This window comes from Schistocerca piceifrons, chromosome 4 (genome assembly GCF_021461385.2).
Source record: "Schistocerca piceifrons isolate TAMUIC-IGC-003096 chromosome 4, iqSchPice1.1, whole genome shotgun sequence".
Taxonomy (NCBI): domain Eukaryota; kingdom Metazoa; phylum Arthropoda; class Insecta; order Orthoptera; family Acrididae; genus Schistocerca; species Schistocerca piceifrons.
In genome coordinates, this window is record NC_060141.1 from 426,226,691 (window position 1) to 426,248,012 (window position 21,322).

The window sequence follows — 21,322 nt, forward strand, 5'->3', positions numbered from 1 at the left end:
TGTCAACAGTGTAGAGACCTTTTTCTTTTCCATTCAATGGCTCTATAAGAAATACTTCTTTCAGGTGTGGTGTTTCAACTATTTTGTAAGGGCCTTCGTATTTCCTCACTTCACATTTGAACTTGGACAATAGGCTCTTACAAGCACTAAGTCATTTAATTTAAAATCTGGATCTACTGAATTTTGATTATATTGGCACAATCTGTTCCTTGCATATTTTCATAAATGATACTTGATATTCTAGTTCCCTCTTTCTTGTCTCCTCTTTTCTTTAGACAACAAATAAATAAATAAGAAACATGGCTGTATTGCCTGAGGTAAGTATATAAATTAATGCCAGTGTGAAGGAAATATTTGTGTACTCATAGTAACTAAATAAAAGTACATCCAATACTACACCAGGTCATGTGAGATAGATTTAGCATCAGTAACGCTTCATGATTACCCCTAGCTGAAATACTTATAGCCACTTCCTGTGTCGTGGGTGTAAATAAATCTTAAATCTTCTCCACCTTAATTTAATTCCTCCAATAGTTCTGGTGAAAGCCCATTACTTTTGTTAAATTTCCATTTACTTCTTCCCTCTTTGGTATTATTAAGTTCCATCCAAAGATTTCATACTTCCCCTTCTGTTTTTTGTAAACCAACTGCAGACAATGGTGTGCTAACTAATGAATCTTTCATTTCTTGTACGGTTTAAGTACTGTAATTAATTTATTTACATGCTCCTTCAAAGTTGTGAAGGTTGAGCCTGGTAAAGCCGTTATGTCTGAATCTTTGCCCTGCTCTAACCTGTTTAACCATAACTGTGTGTCTTAAGTTTTGTTCATTTACTCTTGTAAACTTTTATTCAGTTAATTCTGTTATTTGTTTTACATTCTGATTTACCTTCTTATAATGTTACAAAACCTCATTTCTTACAAGATCATATTGTTGGTTTATCTCTGTACATAACTCTCCCTGTAAACTGGATAATATTGTTTGCAAGTTGGTTATTTCTGTTTTTTCTCTTTTTTTCTTCTTACAAGATTCCAAGATATGCCATTCAAGGCTACTATTTGTTGAAAGATTTCTTGAAGCCTTCAGCTGCCAGTCTCTTTATTTTCTGTATGTACGATTGTGCAATTTCAGCCTTAGGCCATTTTCAAGTATTTTATCAATAATTTTTTAGTAGCAGATTATGTCATATACATCATTTCTCCTATGACATCATGTTATACTTATAAAATAATTCTAGGTGTTCATGCTATTTTAGGAACATGTTACTTTTGAGCAGTTGTTGCAAAGTACTATTTGCGTTGTCTACTTTGCACTTAAATCTTCAATCGAAGTCTTGAGCTTAGCACTGAGCTCTTACTTAAATCAGTCATTGCTTTGCAACGTCTAACTTAGTACTGAAATCTGCATGTAAATATCCCACCACTTGTTGCTACTTAAAAAAGGGAGAGAGGGAAGCTAAGATGTAAGTTGTCGCAGCACTGTCCTACACTGGTCTTTTATGTGCTGTTGATGTTATTGCAGCCAGTCAGGCAGCATGCTATGATGTGGAACTTATGGCTCAAAAACAGCCACATTCCAGATCATAGACATGTATGTTACTCTCCATCGTAATTGTTGTCAAGTAATTTAGTAGTGATTTCTTGACAACTAAATTTCTTCTTTTCTTCCTGTATTGCTGAGGAATTAAAAGTTTTCTCCTCAACAGCTCAGTTCTTGTGAATGTTTCTCAAATGCAGTATTATTAATGTTAGCTGCACTGAATAATCCTCGCAGTTGACCTTGTGGCCAAGGACAGTGCACTTTTGTACTAAAACTTATTTTGATAAAAATTATTGGTTTATTTCAAGTTTCTTGCTAAATATTGAAGGTTTGCCATTCTGTAGCACAGTCACCACAAATGTAATGATTCCTAGGTTTCTCCATGTATCTTCCTGAGTAGTGCAGTACATCAGCTGGAGGTTAGGCTGCTAATGTCAAAACGCCTTTTTCTCTCATTACCGGCATATTGACTTGAAAAAAATCTCTCCTTCCCTTCAAATCAGCATCAACGTGTGCCATGGATACCTTGTATCATTGGCTTCTTCTCCTTTTTCGCATATTGCTGAGTGGTGAAAACTCGACGACAGACTTCTTCTTTGCATACTACTAAATGAAAGAATTTTCTCCTTTTATAAACCACATATATTATAACAGATTATTACACAAAGGAAACACTTCAGACAATTCCCTATTTGCTTGACAAGTGTGTGTGTGTGTGTGTGTGTGTGTGTGTGTGTGTGTGTGTGTGTGTGTGTGGCGTCTTCACTCCATGCTACTCTATCCTGTGCAAGCTTCTTCATCTCCCAGAACCTACTGCAACCTACATCCTTCTGAATCTGTTTAGTGTATTCATCTCTTGGTCTCCCTCTATGATTTTTACCCTCCACACTGCCCTCCAATACTAAATTGGTGATCCCTTCATGCCTCAGAATATGTCCTACCAACCGATCCCTTCTTCTAGTCAAGTTGTGCCACAAATTTCTCTTCTCTCCAATTCTATTCAATACCTCCTCATTAGTTATGTGATCTATCCATCTAATCTTCAGCATTCTTCTGTAGCACCACATTTCGAAAGCTTCTATTCTCTTCTTGTCTAAAATATTTATCATCCACGTTTCACTTCCATACATGGCTACACTCCATACAAACACTTACAGAAACCACTTCCTGCCACTTAAATCTATACTCGAAGTTAACAAATTTCTCTTCTTCAGAAACACTTTCCTTGCCATTGCCAGTCCACATTTTACATCCTCTCTACTTCAACCATCATCAGTAATTTTGCTCCCTAAATAACAAAACTCGTTTACTACTTTAAGCGTCTCATTTCCTAATCTAATTCCTGCAGCATCACCCGACTTAATTCGACTACATTCCATTATCCTTGTTTTGATTTTGTTGATGTTCATCTTATATCCTCCTTTCAAGACACTGTTCATTCCGTTCAGCTGCTCTTCCAGGTCCTTTGCTATCTTTGACAGAATTACAGTGTCATCGGCGAACCTCAAAGTTTTTATTTCTTCTCCATGGATTTTAATTCCTACTCCAAATTTTTCTTTTGTTTCCTTTACTACTTGCTCAATATACAGATTGAATAACATCAGGGATAGACTACAATGCTGTCTCACTCCCTTCCCATCCACTGCTTCCCTTTCATGCCCATCGACTCTTATAACTGACATCTGGTTTCTCTACAAATTGTAAATAGCCTTTTGCTCCCTGTATTTTACCCCTGCCACCTTCAGAATTTGAAAGGGTATCATATCTCCTATTTCATCTTCATCTACATTCTCTTCCATTTCTATAATTTTGTCCTCAAGAACATCGCACTTGTATAGACCCTCTATATATTCCTTCCACCTTTCTGATTTCCTTTCTTTGCTTAGAACTGGGTTTCCATCTGAGCTCTTGATATTCATGCAAGTGGTTCTCTTTTCTCCAAAGGTCTCTTTAATTTTCCTGTAGGCAGTATCTATCTTACCCCTAGTGATGTGGACCTCTGCATCCTTACATTTGTCCTCTAGCCATCCCTGCTTAGCCATTTAGCACTTCCTGTCACTCTCATTTTTTAGGTATTTGTATTCCTTTTTGCCTGCTTCATTTACTGCATTTTTATATTTTCTCCTTTCATCAATTAAATTTAATATCTCTTCTGTTACCCAAGGATTTCTATTAGCCCTCGCCTTTTTACCTACTTGATCCTCTGCTACCTTCACTATTTCATCTCTCAAAGCTACCCTGTTCTTCTTCTACTGTATTTCTTTCCCCCATTCTTGTCAATCGTTCGCTAATGCTCTCCCTGAAGCTGTGTACCTCTGGTTCTTTCAATTTGTCCAGGTCCCATCTCCTCAAATTCTCACCTTTTTGCAGTTTCTACAGTTTTAATCTACAGTTCATAACCAATAGATTGTGGTCAGAGTCCACATCTGCCCCTGGAAATGTTTTACAATTTAAAACCTGGTTCCTGAATCTCTGTCTTACAATTATATAATTTATCTCTGACCTTCCAGTATCTCCAGGTTTCTTCCATGTAAACAACCTTCGTTTATGACTCATGAGCCAAATGTTAGCTATGATTAAGTTATGCTCTGTGCAAAATTCTACCAGATGGCTTCCTCTTTCATTTCTCTCCCCCAATCCATATTAACCCACTATGTTTCCTTCTCTCCCTTTTCCTAGTCTCGAATTCCAGTCACCCATGACTATTAAATTTTCGTCTCCCTTCACTACTTGAATAATTTATTTTATCTCATCATACATTTCTTCAATTTCTTCGTCATCTGCAGAGCTATTTGGCATATAAACTTCTACTACTGTAGTTGGCATGGGCTTCGTGTCTATCTTGGCCACTATAATACGTTCACTGTTCTGTTTGTAGTAGCTTACCCGCACTCCTATTTTTTTTGTGCATTATTAAACCTACTCCTGCATTACCCCTATTTGATTTTGTATTTATAACCCTGTATTCAGCTGACCAGAAGTCTTGTTCCTCCTTCCACCAAACTTCACTAATTCCCACTGTATTAACATGATTCACGTTGTCCATCGCACTTCCCATAGTGTAGACCGGGAACTGTCTGCTAGGCATGCCCGAAGTCAAACTGGCTGGGCATGGTCCATGCTGCCTGAGTTGTTGTTGTTCAGTGGGCAGAGGGCGCGGCCGAATTCTCATGTGCCCTCTGGGGGATGGGATTTTACTTGCGACAACTACTGTCCGTGATGTGCCGTGCCGATGTGCACCTCCTGCGATCTTTCTGGTGGCTACTGCACTCCTCCTCCTTCGGGGGGGTGAAGCCACTGTGACCCACTGCGTCAGAAGGTGGAGCGTTGTGCAGTAGCGATGACCTCCATGTCCATTGGAATGCTGGAGTCGGGGGGGATCTGCCAACCCTCGAGCCAGAACCTTCAAATTTGGTTGGAAGTGACCCACATGAAGAAGTCCCCGTCGTCCCATCATCGGACCCCAGGACAGAATGGGCGACAAGCTGTTGAACTCCGGATCCCATTCCACCTTGGAAGGGGCAAGACCCAGTGGCGGGGACAATGGGAAAGGCACGACCACAGGTGAACCAGCCTCCAGAGAAACTAGGCCTGCGAGGGGGGCTGGCTCTTGCCGGGGCATCTCTAACGATGGTGATGTTGGTGCTGGAGCTACTGGAGGCTGCCAAGGCTGAGAACCATCGCAGTGTGGCAGAGTCACAGGGCAGAGGGGCGGTAGTGTCCCCTGAGAAAACAACATGGGTGCCGGCAATGGGGAAGCCGGCACCTGAGGGGTTGGACGGTGGGTGTCCAAACGTGGACATAGCTGATTTTGGTGACGACGTACCTCCCGGTCCCCCGCCTGCAAGTATAGAGCCAGCAGCCATTGTGGTGCAGGACCACCGCCGGTATCCAACGTGGATTGCGACCAAACCCACATGCCCAGACCAACATACACGGTGGAAAGCTCGGTACCCCCGTTTTGCGAAGACTGGCGAGGACCAGGCCGGAGGAGGTGCAGCAGAGTCCTAGGTTGGCGCCCGTGGAGGAGCTCTGCAGGGCTGCATTCTCCCATTGGTGTGGTCTGGTATGCCATCAGGAAAAACGTCAATGCCTCCTCCACAGGAAATTCGTTCACATACTTTTTCATTTCCGTCTTAAATGTGTGCACCATGCGCTTGGCTTCCCCATTCAATTGTGGATGAAAGGGTGGAGAGCAAACATGCCGAATAACGAAGTGCCTACAAAAATCCTGGAAGGTATGCGAAATAAACTGGGATCCATTGCCCGATACCAGGGTGACTGGCAGACCTTCCACAGAAAAGATTTTTGTGAGTGCCTTGATTGAAGCTTCTGAAGTGGTTGAGGAGCAGCGAACCACATATGGGAATTGAGAATAAGCATCAATGACAATGAGCCAAAAGCCATTGAGAAACGGGCCCGCAAAATCTATGTGAACACGTTCCCATGCCTGGGTTGCAGGCGGCCATAAAGAGAACGCTGACCTGGGAGATGCCTGTTGGCTCTCACACTGGGAACAGGCAGCCACCAAGTGCTCAATTTCTCTGTCAATACCGGGCCAGTGCATATGTCTGCGAGCCAAGGTTTTAGTATGGGAAACACCCCAGTGCCCCTGATGTAATAATGTGAGGACCTCCCTTCACAAACTTGCAGGAACAACCACGTGAGGAGCTGTATCATCAGTAGCCAGAAGGAGAACTCCTTCCAAGACTGAGAGGCAGTCTCGTAGAACAAAATAATTGCGAAGAGGGTCCGAGGCCCGGCCTGGAGATCGGACGACCACACCTGCTGAACGAGGCGAACTACTTGCCATAGAACCGGGTCAGCTGCCATTTCCCTGGCGACTCTAGAACTAGTGATCGGGAAGCCATCGACCGCTTGGCGGGACACCACATCCAAATGAAAACACATAATCTCCTCCCTATTGAACTTAGGATCCGGGCCCACCGAAAGACGGGAAAGAGCGTCGGCATTGGCATGCTGTCTGGTAGGGCAAAAATGAATGTCATAATGGTACTTAGAGAGGAACAAGGCCCAGTGCTGCAGTCTGTGGGCCACCCTATCTGGAATCTGAGAGGCGGGGTCAAATAACAATATTAATGGCTTATGGTCAGTGATTAACTGAAACTTCGTGCCATAGAAGAAAGGATGAAACTTGGTAACAGCATAGACAATGGCCAAAGCCTCTTTTCCCACCTGGGAGTAATGGGCCTGCACGGGACCAAGAGTTTTAGATGCAAACGCCACTGGCTGCTTGGATGGACCAGGACCGCCCCCACTCCATACTGCAAAGCATCTGTAGCCAGGACCAACGGCTTATTGGGGTCAAAAGTAGCCAAACAAGGTGCTGAAATGAGGAGGCCCTTCAATGAGGTGAATACTCGCTTGCATGCAGGCGACCAATCAAAAGGAACACCCTTGGACAGAAGACAGTACAGAGGGTGGGCTATGGTGGAAGCCCTGGGAATGAACCAGTGATAATAGGCAATCTTGCCTAAAAAAGCTTGTAACTCCTTCAGCGAAGCGGGCCGCAGAAGGTCGACAATACCTTGGACCAAACTTCCTAGTGGCTGGACGCCATGCCGAGAGATGGTGTAGCCCACATACTCAATGGACGGGTGGAAGACTTACGCAGGTGCAACGCAGGCCCACGGACCTGAATTTGAGAAAGAGGGTTTGAAGGTTGTGCAAGTGTTCCTTCGTGCTGTGGCCTGTGACTATTATGTCATCCAGGTAATTAATACAATGAGGGATTGTCGATGTGATGTGCTCAAGATAATGCTGAAATATTGCCGGGGCACTGTATATTCCGAAGGCCAACCGCTGGTATTTGTAAAGGCCAAACGGGCTGTTGATGACCACCAGCTGTTTGGAGTCCTCATCAAGTGGAATCTGAAGATAAGCCTCCAAAAGATTGATTTTCGAAAAATATTGGCCTCCCGCCACGTCGGAGAACAATTCATCAGAACGAGGCAAGGGATAGGTGTCCACCACCAATTAGGAATTAATGGTGGCCTTGAAATCGCCACAAAGACATAATTGTCCCGAGGGTTTCCTGACAATAATGAGGGTGAAGCCCACTCACTAGAAGAAATGAGAAGAACGACCCCGAGGGCTGTCAGCCGGTCTAGCTCTGCTTTTACCTGAGGGCGGAGAGCCAAGGGGATCTGCCGCACGCGTAGAAAACGTGGGCGAGCCGACGCCTTCAATGTTAAGTAAGCTTCAAAGTCTGAAACATGCCCCAGGCTCTCCTCAAAGATATCGTTAAAGGCAGAGGTCAAAGATTCCAGTGACTGATAGGGCACGTCTTCGGAGACCAATTGTATGGTGTCTGCAATAGAAAAACCGAAAGCTTGAAAGGCATCCAATCCAAAAAGGTTAGCAGGGCTTGCATCACTGACAACAATAAAAGTAAGAGGCCAAGTGACTGATTTGTAAGTAACGTTGGTAGTGAATTGATCCAGTAGGGGAATGAACTGTTTACCATAACCCCGGAGACGCTGGTAAACTGGTGCCAATGGGGGTGACCCAAGGTTGGAGTAAGTTTGTGCATTCAATGAGGAAACTGCCACACCTGTATCTACTTGCAGTTGTAGTCGGCGCAACCGAACTGACACCTCAATAAAGAGTTTGTGTGCCAATGCGTTGGGAGCCTGGCCCCATGAAACTTCCTGAATGTCAACATCCATGTTCTCTGTACCTGCTGCCTTCGATTCTTTTGAGGCTGAGCGGCAAACTTTAGCAATGTGTCCTTTTTTATTACATTTGCAACAAACAGCCTAATGCTGGGGGCACTCTGACCAGTCATGATGTATATAGCATGAGGCACAGGATGGTAACAGGGGCCGGTGGCCAGAACTCTGTTTACGTGCCATGTGGGAGCGGCTGTAATGGCCGGATTATACTGCTCGCATGTCGTCCACCCCGGACGCAGTGGACGTGGCCGTGCCGCCCTGAACCACCGCGACGTCGCACCACGCTTCCAACTGTTGACCTGTGGTGTGAGAGACTTCATACGATTGAGCAAGGGACAGGACTTCCTCAAGGAAAGGGTCTTCCAACTGCAGGGCCTGTTGCCGGATCTCCCGATCAGGGGCCAAACGAACAATGACGTCTCGCACCATAATGTGGGCATACGACTCTCGCAACTGCTCCGTGACAAAATGACACTTGCGACTAAGACTGTGCAGGGTAGCGGCCCATGCCCGGTAAGACTGATGGGGCTGTTTCTTGCATTGATACAGCTCGACCTTAGCCGCCACAACATGTGTGGGGCAGTGATAATATGAAGACAGCAATGAATGCAATGCGTCAAAAGACAAGGACGAGAGTTCCTGCGGTGGCGCTAGCCACCACAAAACGTGATACAGCGAGGGAGATATCCAAGACAAGAATAGAGCACGACATACCTCCACATTGGCAACATGAAATGCCTGGAAATGCTGCCGAAGGCGATGTTCATATGCGTGCCAATCCTCCGCCGTCTCCTCATACGGGGGAAAGGGAGGAGGGAATGGCGTTCGAGCAGACTGCGAGGAAGCAACGCCGGAAGCGCTTGTGTCATGGTTGCCATGAGCTCCTTCTGCTGCTCAACCATACCCACACTAAATTCCCCGTGCCATGGATAAGCTGCGAAACCAGAGCAACACGTGAAAGAACGACCCTACTCGTCACCAATTGTGTATTAACATGATTCATTTTTCCCGTCGCACTTCACATAATGTAGACCGGGAACTGTCTGCTAGGCATGCCCGATGTCAAACTGGCTGGGCACGGCCTGTGCTGCCTGAGTTGTTGTTCCGCTGGCAGAGGGTGCGGCCGAATTCTTGCGTGCCCCCTGGTGGACTGGCCTTTACTTGTGGCAACTACTGTCCGTGATGCGCCGTGCCGATGTGCACCTCCCGCGATCTTTCTGGTGGCTACTGCACCCACTATATCTAACTTTAACCTATCCATTTCCCTTTTTAAATTTTCTAACCTACCTGCCTGATCAAGGGATCTGACATTCCGTGCTCCGATCCGTAGAACGCCAGTCATCTTTCTCCTGATAACAACATCCTCCTGAGTAGTCCCCGCCCAGAGATCCAAATCGGGGACTATTTCACCTCCGGAATATTTTACCCAAGAGGACGCCATCATCATGCATTCCCTCAGATAAAATTACGGCTGTAGTTTCCCCTTGCTTTCAGCCATTCGCAGTACCAGCACAGCAAGGCCGTTTTGGTTATTGTTACAAGGCCAGATCAGTCAATCATCCAGACTGTTGCCCCTGCAACTACTGAAAAGGCTTCTGCCCCTCTTCAGGAACCACACGTTTGTCTAGCCTCTCAACAGATACCCCTCTGTTGTGGTTGTACCTTCGGTATGGCTATCTGTATCGTTGAGGCACGCAAGCCTCCCCCAACGACAAGGTCCATGGTTCATGGGGGTAGTTGACAAGTATATTTTAACAAAATTCACAATGAACCCAATTAAATTTCAGAGCAGCCCTCCCCTTGAACCTGTTTTGTTCCATGACTTTCTTAGGCATCGTCACAGGCATCTTCTTCCATGGAAGCCAGCTCAACTCTGTGGCAGGGATCTGCAGCAGGAAGAAAACATTAAGAGCAGCAGATGTGGCCAAATGTGAACCACTGCCAACATCGCCCTATCCAGTAGCAGTGCTGTCTCCTGTACCAGCAATCAACATGCACATACTGAAAAGCCCCCCACTAAACACATGTGTCCTACTTTCTAAACTACATTAAATAAATATACTTCAGCAGTCCATACATGTCATTTGTCAGTTCTAAATACACTGTGCAACACTTCTTTTTAACTAAGTGAAATGTTACACTATACACTGCACGAAGATAATAGTTATTCTGTTACATAATATGGTTTATTCATAATTCCACATAACATTTCACACATATTTTCACATTTCCACAAGGAAATATCAAAACATAATACTTAGAGCTCTTTTCATTATCTTGTTGCCTTACATATCGCAAAGAGCTTCTCATATCAAAAACAGTATGAAACTCATCTGAATGATTCTGAAAACAGTCTGATCTCTACTGATTTTATTGGTGCCAAACAATTGTAATATAAGTTGTGTTAATGGTTTTTTGAATCTTCCAGAACATTCCACAAATTAAAATAATACTAAGGTGCCTTCCATTTTTAAATTATACATCAGATTTAATTCACAGAATGTCTCCTGAAGATATGTATTTATGTAAAGATTTTTAGTAATAATATTGAAGGTTGCAAAATTTGCAAATATAAATATTGGAAACCTGTTGTTTGTTGCAATATCAATTTTTATATATGCATCCTTTGTCTGCATTTAATACTGAATAGTAAAAACAGCAAAAATGATGTAGCTTTGTTTTTCAAGCATTTTCTGTTAATTATTTGCAAAATAATTTTTGTAGTATAATACTGAAATATGAGAACATATCTATATATAAATGGAAAATTATATTTGCAGAAAAAATGCACCCAACACATGGAAAACCACATGAACATCAACATTTATGGAATATATGATTTATAAATGAAAATCAATCCAAATCTGGCAGAAATTTATTTGATATCACATGGTTTGTTAACTGAGAAAAATGTTCCATTAGATCTTGATTTATTACAGGATGAGTCTTGTTTCATTCTGTTTCCAAACTCTGGCTCAGTTTACATTCCAAGAGTGAAACATTGTGGGGGTTTAGTGGTGATTTGTGCAGCCATATCATGGCATTCCATGGGCTCCATGGTTACTCTGCAAGATTACATTACTGCCAAAGATGATGTGATGATCTTGACTGATCAAGTCCATCCCATAGTACAATGTTTGTTCCCAAATGGTGATGCTGTGTTTCAAGGTGACAGGGCCCCTGTTCACATACCTTGCATTCTCCAGTACTGGTTTTGTGAGCTTAAGGATGAATTTTCACTTCTCCCCTGGGCACCATAGTCATCACATCACAATATTAATGAGCCATTGTGGTCTACTTTGGAGAGAAGGGGGCATGATCACTATCAACCTCCATCATTGTTACCTGAACTTTCCACTATTTTGTAGGAAGAATGGTATAAGATTCCCTTGAAAACCGTATATGACCTGTGTTTATCTTCTCCAAGATGACTATAACTTCAATTGCACCATGCAATGAATTTATTTTTCATCACTTTCTGTCATAAACTTGGCATTTTTCATTTGTACTCCTATATCCACAATTAGCCAGATATCAGTGCACTTGGGCCTTCACCTTCTGTGGAGATGTATACCAGATGTATGATTAATGGAATATTGTAAATCTGTTTGGGATACAAATAATCAAATAATGATGTGAGTAAACAGAGTCACTCACCACTTCAAGGAAATATAGGAGTTGACTGTGAAATAAACAAGAAGCTGAACAGCATAGTTTCTTGAAGTTTAGCATAATATGTGTATTGATGACTCCATGCTTATGCTGTATGCTGAACAGTTACATTTACGTATTTTATGCTCATAATTTCTATAAATCTTTGTATGTTTAGTCTTCATGATTCACACAAATCAGTTAATTTTAGTTATAGATTTCAAGCATTTTAATTGCAGTTAGTTGATGAATAAGTGTGTTTATAGGAAGAATATTAATCTAATATTATTGATGAATGCTTAGTAGTTGGTTAAATGATTTTGTGGTGTGAATTTATTGTCAAAAAATTATACTTTGGGTATCAATTTGAATTTTGTCTTGCATTATATGGAAAAGCAAATTTACGGCAAAGAATGATAACTGATGTTTATTTGTAGGTGACAAATGCCTGGGCTGGATATTATGACACCAATGTTGCAGATGAAAATGGAATTGTTGGACGCCATCCATATTACCATAATCTTTACATAGCAACTGGATTTAGTGGCCATGGTAAGTCAAGCATTAGAAAGAATACATAACTCTTGCATCACTGTTCTGGGCAACAGATAAATAAAATAACATAGTCATGTAATAGATAATTAGAACCCTGTTGACAGAAACATACAAAGTGTGAAACTTTGTACAGAGATATGGAGAACAAAGAAAATGAATCCTACAAAATCAATCCATCTGTACACACTTATCATATTGACACAAAAAAATGACCAAGTGAAGCCAAACCTATCAAATTTTGTCTCCTGAAGTTGCTTCAATGAAGAAAAATCACACTCTAGTTCCTCCTTTCATTTATTTCCTGTAATTTTTTTTTTTAATTACAGGCACGGAGAGAAGTGTTTACAGAATTGAAAAGCAGAACTGATATTGAAGGGATGCTGTTTTGAGTGTATATTTTATGAAATAATTGGTGTTTCTTCTAACAGCAGTTTTTCATCGACCTGGCAGCGATATGCCTGACATGACTGGAAAAACTCATAAATTAGACCAATTTTTAGGAACACTCAGAAGACAGATGAACTTATCTGTGCATCAATGTCTGACTTAAACTGATTCACTCTGGAACATGTTTCTCTCTCTCTCTCTCTCTCTCTCTCTCTCTCTCTCTCTCTCTCTCTCTCGCTATGTCATTCTTTCTTTAACTTTGACCATCAAAATGTAATAGGTATTGGAAACAACATTTTCGCCATTGTGTCTGACTTTTAGAGAGCCTTTAATGTAGGTTGTTGCTACCTCCTAAACAAAAGACATACTTACAGAACACGAGACTAGTTATGTGATTAGCCTAAAGGCTTCTTGAGAATAAATTCTCTTACTATTAGTGAAATATACATTTTATGGATATTATGTGACAAGTTAAACCTGTGGCAAGCCAAGACCAAAACTTGGATCACTGCTTCTTTTGGAAAGTGTGCCATTAATTATAATGCCCAAGTATACCTCACAGATGATCCCATACCTCATATGTTCTGGGGCTTTTTCCCTTTCCATGGTGGGAGTTACATTAATTGAACATCACATGCAGATACAGAAGTATTACTAGCTGAGTTGGGTGAAATGGGATGATAAATCGTGGTACGTGTCATGAAAGAATGTCTGGAACATGGGTAACATAAGCATATCTAATATGACAAAAATGGAAAAGGCTAAAATATGAACAATTTGCGAATTGGTATTGTAGTGATTAATCTAATATAATAACCAAGGAGATCACATGGCACAATAATGAACTTGGGGACCATAGGTGAACTAATCTAACAATGTTTGGATTTTGCCTCTGACAGCCACACACTTATCACAGCAGTTGGTAACCTTGCTCACAATGCACTCACTATATCATAATGGCCTCTGTGAAGTGGATGCTCCACAATCAGAAAGGCCAGAGTGAGACAGTGCTGAATCAGTCAAGCCCAAAATATTGTGTCAGTTTTGTGGGCCACCCGCAAGCCTAGAATAACTAGTGGCAGGGCGATGGTCAAAGCTACAGGTTGGCAGGTAAGGGCAGCTTTTAGGGTCTTCTGGACTCTCTCCACCATGCCGTTAGCTACAGGGTAGCCTTTAGCCTTTCAGTGCACTACATGGGAGGCTGCTGCAGGCCCAATCGATGCAGTCCTACTGGATACCAGACCATGTGAAATGCTCCTCCATGGTGCCACAGTTGCACATCCACCAGTGTGGGCTGGACCGTGAAAGTGTTTGAAAGCTACCTCATAGAAATCAGGAAAAGGTAAGGGTGGATACACTCTGCGTAGTTACATGAGCGATCAGAATGCATGTGAGCATTGCACCAGATGTCTAAATCCATACTGGAATTCGTGTGTGGTTTGAGGTTAAGGCTGGTGTTTGAGTCATTCTGCAGTCTTAATAGTTTAGGATCAGCTACCTGAGTGGTGGCCATGGCCATATAATTGAGGGATGCAGTGAGGGCACAGGAGTGGCTGAGGCAGTCAGCGGCGATATTGTCAAACTATGGTATGTATGAGTGCTGATGCAATTGCCTAGGGGAAATCTGTGTGCTTTCCTTTCGACGAGAGCCTGTTGTAATGGAGTGATAGTTGATGTAGACGGTGAAGGGGTGTCCTTCCACCAAGGGGCAGAAGTACTTGACTGCCTCATATATGGCAAGGAGTGCACAATTATATACAGCCCAATTCCACTGTGGCACAGAGAGCTTCATGAAATAGAATATCAGTGGCTACCAGGAACCTTCAGTCTGTTGTTCAAGAATGGTGCCTAGGGCTGACTGCCTGGCATCCATTACGATTGCAAATGGGGCAGCCAGATGCAAGTGTACCAGGAGGGCAGCGTGTGAGAGCTCACATTTTGTTTTTTCCAAACTCACTATCATTTGCATCATACAGGGACTAGGCCTATTGCCTTTAGTGCAGTCACCCTGAAGTGTAGCAGTGACTGGTGCTTGCACGCTTGCAGTGATTTTGAGGTGGCACTAGAAGAAATTTGCCATACTGTGGAAACTGCAGCATTCTCTGATGATTGTGTGGAATTGAGCCATTGGATGATATCCTGTGTCCAAGAGAGTCAATCTCTGCAACACTGAAAATGCACTTCTCTAGGCTGATGATAACTCCCGTTCTAGGAGGTGGTAAAATGCTTCCAGGGCATGCTGGCAACGCTCCTCAAGATTGCAGGCACAGGTGTAGATATAATTCAGGTAGGCAAAACAGCATAGGACATTATCAAGAAAGCATTGCCAGGTTTGGCTGGTGTTACAGAATCCCGAAGGCATAAACATGGTTTTGAAGGGGTTAAAGGGGTGATTAGTGCCACTTTAAATTCAGGGATGTCATCAAATGTAGTGAAGTCAGAGATAATCAAGTGCCCAATGCACTGTGTCCTTTGTGTCAATGTCCATATATCCATTTTGTTGGCCACCTCTGTGTGCAGGTATCTATAGAAGGCTCACTGAAGTTTTGTACCACTGTAGTTCAACCATCTACTGCATTACGTTCATTACTTGATTGTTGTTGTCCCTCCACATTGCTGGGATGTTAAGAGCCAACTGTACACGTAGGGCAATTGTATATACGTCACTGACTGGAGATCTAGTTTGATCTTAGTTTAGAAAATGAACTGAGTTCATGAATTCCCTGCATTCTATTACACTAAACTTGAATCAACTGAATCAAGTTCAGGAGTGATCTAATTAGCACAAAACACACTTGGCAACACCACAAGATCAGCTATTGGCATGATTATCACACTCCAATTGCAAATATTAAAGGGACAAAGTAGATCAAGGAATCTGTTATTGAAGGTTTTGTGTTGTAAAGAGGAAGGAATATGGGCAGAAGAAACTGCTCAAACTACCTCAAGAAATTTCTATACAGGTGAAAAACATGGAAATAATCATATATATCTGAAAAGAAATAAAAAGAAACAATATTATTCCCAGCACAAATGGCTTGTGAAGACTGTTGCCCACCACAGTGTCCCATAACATTAGGGAAGCTGCATGTGGCATATTCTAGTAGTGTGCTTTCAAAACATAGAGCTGTCATAAATATCTTAATAACCAATAATGTAGAGAATACATTGTTTGGCAGCTGATAATCTAAGGCTAGCTGGCATTGGCTGTTAAGTGGTGTGGTCAATTGGACTTCAAACACAAACAAACTGTAGACAAAAGTGGCAATGTATCAGGCTTTCAGAGGTTTGCCAAGGTTGATGAAAATGTACATGTAACAGCTTATTGGCCATGGATTTAGGCAGTTTTCTGTGTGGATGTAAGTTTCAATAGTTCCCATGTTCTAAAGCCATTTCATTTAACTATAAAGAAACACTTGTCATAGAGTGGCAGATGTATACAATTGCATTACCTGCTGAATTAGAGCTGTCATCAGCCTATAGTTTGTATCCCCAAGTGATTTACTGGGCATGATCCTTTGGGACATGGTATAACCTTGCCTTCCTCATCCAGGTACACAGGGCCCTACTGCTGGATGTGGCCTCTGAAAAATGATGCAACTCAGAATTTTGCACATTAACAAGTAGTACAAGTGGTGAAAGAAAGGATAAATAGGAAGAAAAACTGAAACTGACAAACTTTGAGTCCATAGTCCACCATGTAACCATTGAGCACCAAGACACAATGTCAATTACAAGTTGGCCAATAAATATAATTCTACTAGTTGATTTACATACGTTTCCTATTCTGTTTGTTAGTGCATGGACAGTTGTCATAGTAATTTAAGTATGTATTAATAACACACACTTAAATTAATATTTAATACAAATTGTGTTAATTACTGTTATTCAGACCTAGAGAGCATTTTTGCAAGAGATGGCCAATGATTACACAGGTTGACACGGGTTCTGGGGTTTGGAAAGTCAGTGATGTTCTTTACTAATTTGGCACCCCTGAACATGAAAATATAAGTTTTTTGCATCACCATTAGTTTTCTCTGCACAGCTATGCCTCCGCCAAACCTGTTATGGGCTATTTCGCTATTGGCTGTCAAGTCTGTGTTATGTAGCATAATTTGTATAAATGTGGTGACACTGCTTGTTTGTAGGATAGTGAAGTACAGGGGGAGAATGAACTTCACAGCTGAAACTCCATTATCACCACAACAATCAATAGTTGAGTGAGTGCGAGAGCCAGGAGAAGGTGCTTACGCATGTTATTGTGAGTGGTGTTATTTTATTGATGCTGTGTTCGAAAGACAGTATATGAATAGCCCAGATGCATTTTGTTACATATGTAGAGCTTCTGTGATAAGTACAAGACATAGACAAATAACAGAAGTTATGCAAAAATCATATTTTGCTTATTTCAGCATGAAGCTCAGGGCTCAGAACAAATCATTTGCTCCACACATTCTGTGTCATACACATGTGGAGCAGTTAAGGACGTGGAGCGACGATAAAATGAAGTGTTTGAACTTCATTATTCCCATATTATGGTGCATACAGCTTGAGACATACCATGGGAATGATGAAGTTTGATCACTTTATTTTACCTACATATTGGTGATTTTCACTTCTGTATGATGAAACTAGCAAGATACAATAAAATAAAGATGAACAAAATCTTGTATCTGAACTTACATTCAGCAATTAGACCTGTCCCTCATAGTACAAGTCTTCTGATTCTCTCTCCATAAACTTAAATGGATACATTTGAATTCTCTGAACCAGAGGTAAGTCATGAAAGTTGTCAATCTGTGTTGAGTGTGGTGCTGATAATAACCCAAAACCTCTTACTCAAACAGAATTTAACAATTTGGCAAAAGTCTTGGATTCTCAAAAGGAGCATCACAACTTCTGGCATCACGTCTCAGTGAAAATAATTTATTTGCACATGGTTTATCATAGTCAGTGTACAGAAATCATGATAAAGCCTTCAAGACATTTTTTGTTGAGGACAGTTTGGTGTTCTGCAAAGACATTACCAGATTAGTTGACAAACATGGGAGCTCAAAAATATGACAGCAAGTAATGGAGGTTTGCATAAATTCTTCAAAGCTAAGTTTGAAAGAAGAATTGCTATAAATTGGGAATGACCTAACACAATTTCCAATTGTGTATTCAGTATACTTAAAAGAGACATACAATATCATGAAAATGCTACTTGAAAAAGTGAAGTATGAAAAAAGCCAGTGCTTTGTGTGTGGTGACTTTAAAGTGATTGGTATTATTCTCAGCCAGAAAGCACAGTACACGAAAATGCCTTGCTGTATGTGTGAATGAGACAGTAGAGCATATCATGAGCATGGAGTAGGAGAGAGGGGCCTAAGAGGAAATCCCTGATAGTAGAACTGAAGAACATTGCAAATGAGTGTTTGGTTAATCCAGATAACTTTTTATTGCCTTCATTGTGAATCAGATTAGGATTGATGAAGCACTATATAAAGAATTGGATAAAATGGGAAACTGTTTCCAATACCTGTGTAGCCAATTCCCAAATCTCTTGGCTGCAAAGCTGGAAGAAGGGATATTTGTTGGACTGAATATATGTAAGTTGATGTCTGATGAACATTTTGAAAGTAAAATGACAAAAATGGGTCAGTTGATAGAGTTTAAAAATGTTGTACATAATTTCCTTGACTAGAATACTAATTGCAAGGAAATTGTGGAAAATATACTACAGTTGTTAAAATGGTTAGGATGCAAGGTCCCCCTAAAACTACATTTTCTGATGTCACACAAATATAAAATTCAGAACACTTCGGCCAACAAATTAGAGGAACATGGTGAATGGTTCCATCAGGAACTTAAAACACTGAAACATCATTATCAAGGTCATTGGGGAATAAACATTACATCTGACTACTGTTGGTGTATCACATGTGAAGGAGATGTGACACACAAAAGGAAGGACATCAGATGTTCATTCAGGGGCAAACATAAATGGAAGTAATACCTCCACCTTGTAAGTGTCCCTTTGCTTCTTCTAATTCATATTCTCTCATATTACTTTTTTCCATTTTATTGTTCCATTTCACCTACATTTCCTGTAAGTGCTTTCCAGTTTCATTAGGTACACTGCTTTTCAGTTTCATTAGGTACAGATCTGGGTGATGATGATGGTGCAAAAACATGATGCACTGTAGAGAGAGACAGGCTTCAGATTCAAGGTCAGTGCAAACAGCTTAGTCAGAAATTTATGTTTTTATGCAACCCCCAGACAAAAATTCAAAATTTGTTGACTTGTGTTATTGGGTGTTGTCAAACTTCACACACTTGATAGTTCACTGCACATATTTTTAATTTCCCTTTCTTAGTCTGATGCTGAGCGTCTGTGAAGTTTTTTTAAGGTTTTTCACAGTGCCTACTACTACTACTACCACCACCACCACCACCACCACCACCACTCCAGCATTAGGACTAAGGCCAGTTCCAGTCTTATCATCTCTTCATCAGTCTTCTCCTGTTTTTCAGCTCGTATTTAAGAAAAAAAAAATATTATTTTGTAGTGTCACTAGGTTTTGAACTGATGATTACAAATGAATTTGATATGATCAGTGACATTTTGGCAAAGTTTATCCTTGTTCATGGCAAAATAATCTCAGTGTTGCATTTATACAATACAAAATTCCAAATTTCATTTGATTGGAGTTTATTTTTTGTGCTTATCTAAGATATGCCTTGCACACTTGGTCGTAATGAGTCAGATATGATCAGGATCTTGTTCAGTGCCCATTCAACTATACTGTGTACTAGATGGCCTTGGCTATTGTCACAAAACCAATGCTCAGAAGGATGGTGTATGACGATTTTGCTTGGATGTTATGGAGGTCAGGATGAAGGATGGCAGTAGGCACTAATGGTTGGCCAGATATTTTTGACACATCAGTAAATATTTTAATTGTATCTGGCTACAGCATTTGCAAAGTTTTTGTTACTTTCACTTCTCTGATGCAGGATATTAACGTGATTCCCTGCTTTATATTTTAAAGGTAAGGCCCCCTGTGTATAAATGGGTACCATTAATGTCATAATGTTGTATTTAGTTTCTAAAGTTCAATGTTATAGTGTTTGGAATCAAAGGCCTTGGATAGATGAAAGTAGCTTTATCTGTAGAGGATCAATTATTGAACTCATACTGAAAGGCAGTTGACAGGTCCTGCTCAGAAAAGTGATGGATATCTCATTGTAACCTACTTTTTTTTAGACTTGCAGAAACTTCTGAATGGAACATGTATATGAGTAGCTCACACATCAGTGAGAGTGATTTTAATTTTTTTAATAAAAATTTGCAGTCAAGACTGATTATTATTTCAAATTATCTAACCACATCACTGTTTTATTCAGTTTTATCTTCAAAAATTAGAAAGGAAAGTTTCATCAGGAGATCCCCAAGGAAATGTAATATGACTGCTCTTAAAGGTAATATGACTGCTCCTGGACATAAACAATCTGACAGACAAAGTGAGCAGCAATATGTGACTGTTTGCTGATGATGTAGTATATAGGAAACTATCTATGTTGACAATGTAGGAGGAAACAATATGACTCAGATGGAATTTCAGTTTATTATGATGAAGTTCATGCAAATCATTAGGGAAAAAGTTGTGAATGTTTGAGTATGGTGCTGGTGGTGTGCTACTTGATACAGACACAGCAACTGGATATCTAGGTGTAACATTGCAAAGTGTAAAGGATAGTGCAAAGGATATCTGTTCCTGAGTACTGCTTAAGTCTTTGGTAGATTTGTTACCAGTAGAGTCAGTGACCACACAAGTATCACAGCAGTGCTCCACAAACCCAAATCAGAATCCCTGATGGAAAAATGACATTCTTTTTCCTTCCATGAAACACTGTTGAGAAAGTTGAGAGTACTGGCATTTGCAACAGACTACAGAATGATTTTTCTGCATAAGGATTGTAAAGAAATGATAAGTGAAATCACAGCTTATACAGAAGCATCAATACAGTTGTTTTTCCCTTGCTCTGCTTGTGAGTGGAACAGGAAAGGGAAAGACTAGCAATAGCACAAGCTGCTCTCTGCCTTGCTCCATAAGGTGGCTTGTGGAGTATGTATGTAGATACAGATAGCTATCTATGTGAGAGTAGGTTATTACTTACCAATTAGAACACTGTGTGTGCATGGGAGCATCACTGAAAATGCTGAAGAGGCAGCCTTCAGAGAATAGGGTGCAACCAACTGCAGATTGTGGCGGACATTGGGACAAATGATGCCTGTCTTATGGACCCAAAATTATACTTGGATCACTCCAGCAACTGGCAGAAAAAAATGAGAATACCCTCCTTGCTCACAATATTTCAATAAAGCTCCCAATCTGCATCATTATCCCCAGGACTGATCACAGCCCCCTCGTTCTGAGTTGAGATTAAGTCTTGAACCAGAGACTTAAAGGTTATGCAACAAGCTATGCTGTGACTTCCTAGACTGGAGC

At 41.2% G+C, this 21,322-nt stretch overlaps 1 protein-coding gene across 1 annotated transcript in view; it reads left to right on the forward strand.

Annotated features, from left to right (window-relative positions):
* Window positions 1–21,322, forward strand: part of LOC124795892 (FAD-dependent oxidoreductase domain-containing protein 1-like) — a 215,122-nt gene that overhangs the window by 178,579 nt on the left and 15,221 nt on the right. Inside the window, exon 8 of the mRNA XM_047259971.1 lies at window positions 12,323–12,437. Coding sequence (XP_047115927.1) covers window positions 12,323–12,437 — 115 coding nt within the window. The remainder of the gene's footprint in view (window positions 1–12,322; window positions 12,438–21,322) is intronic.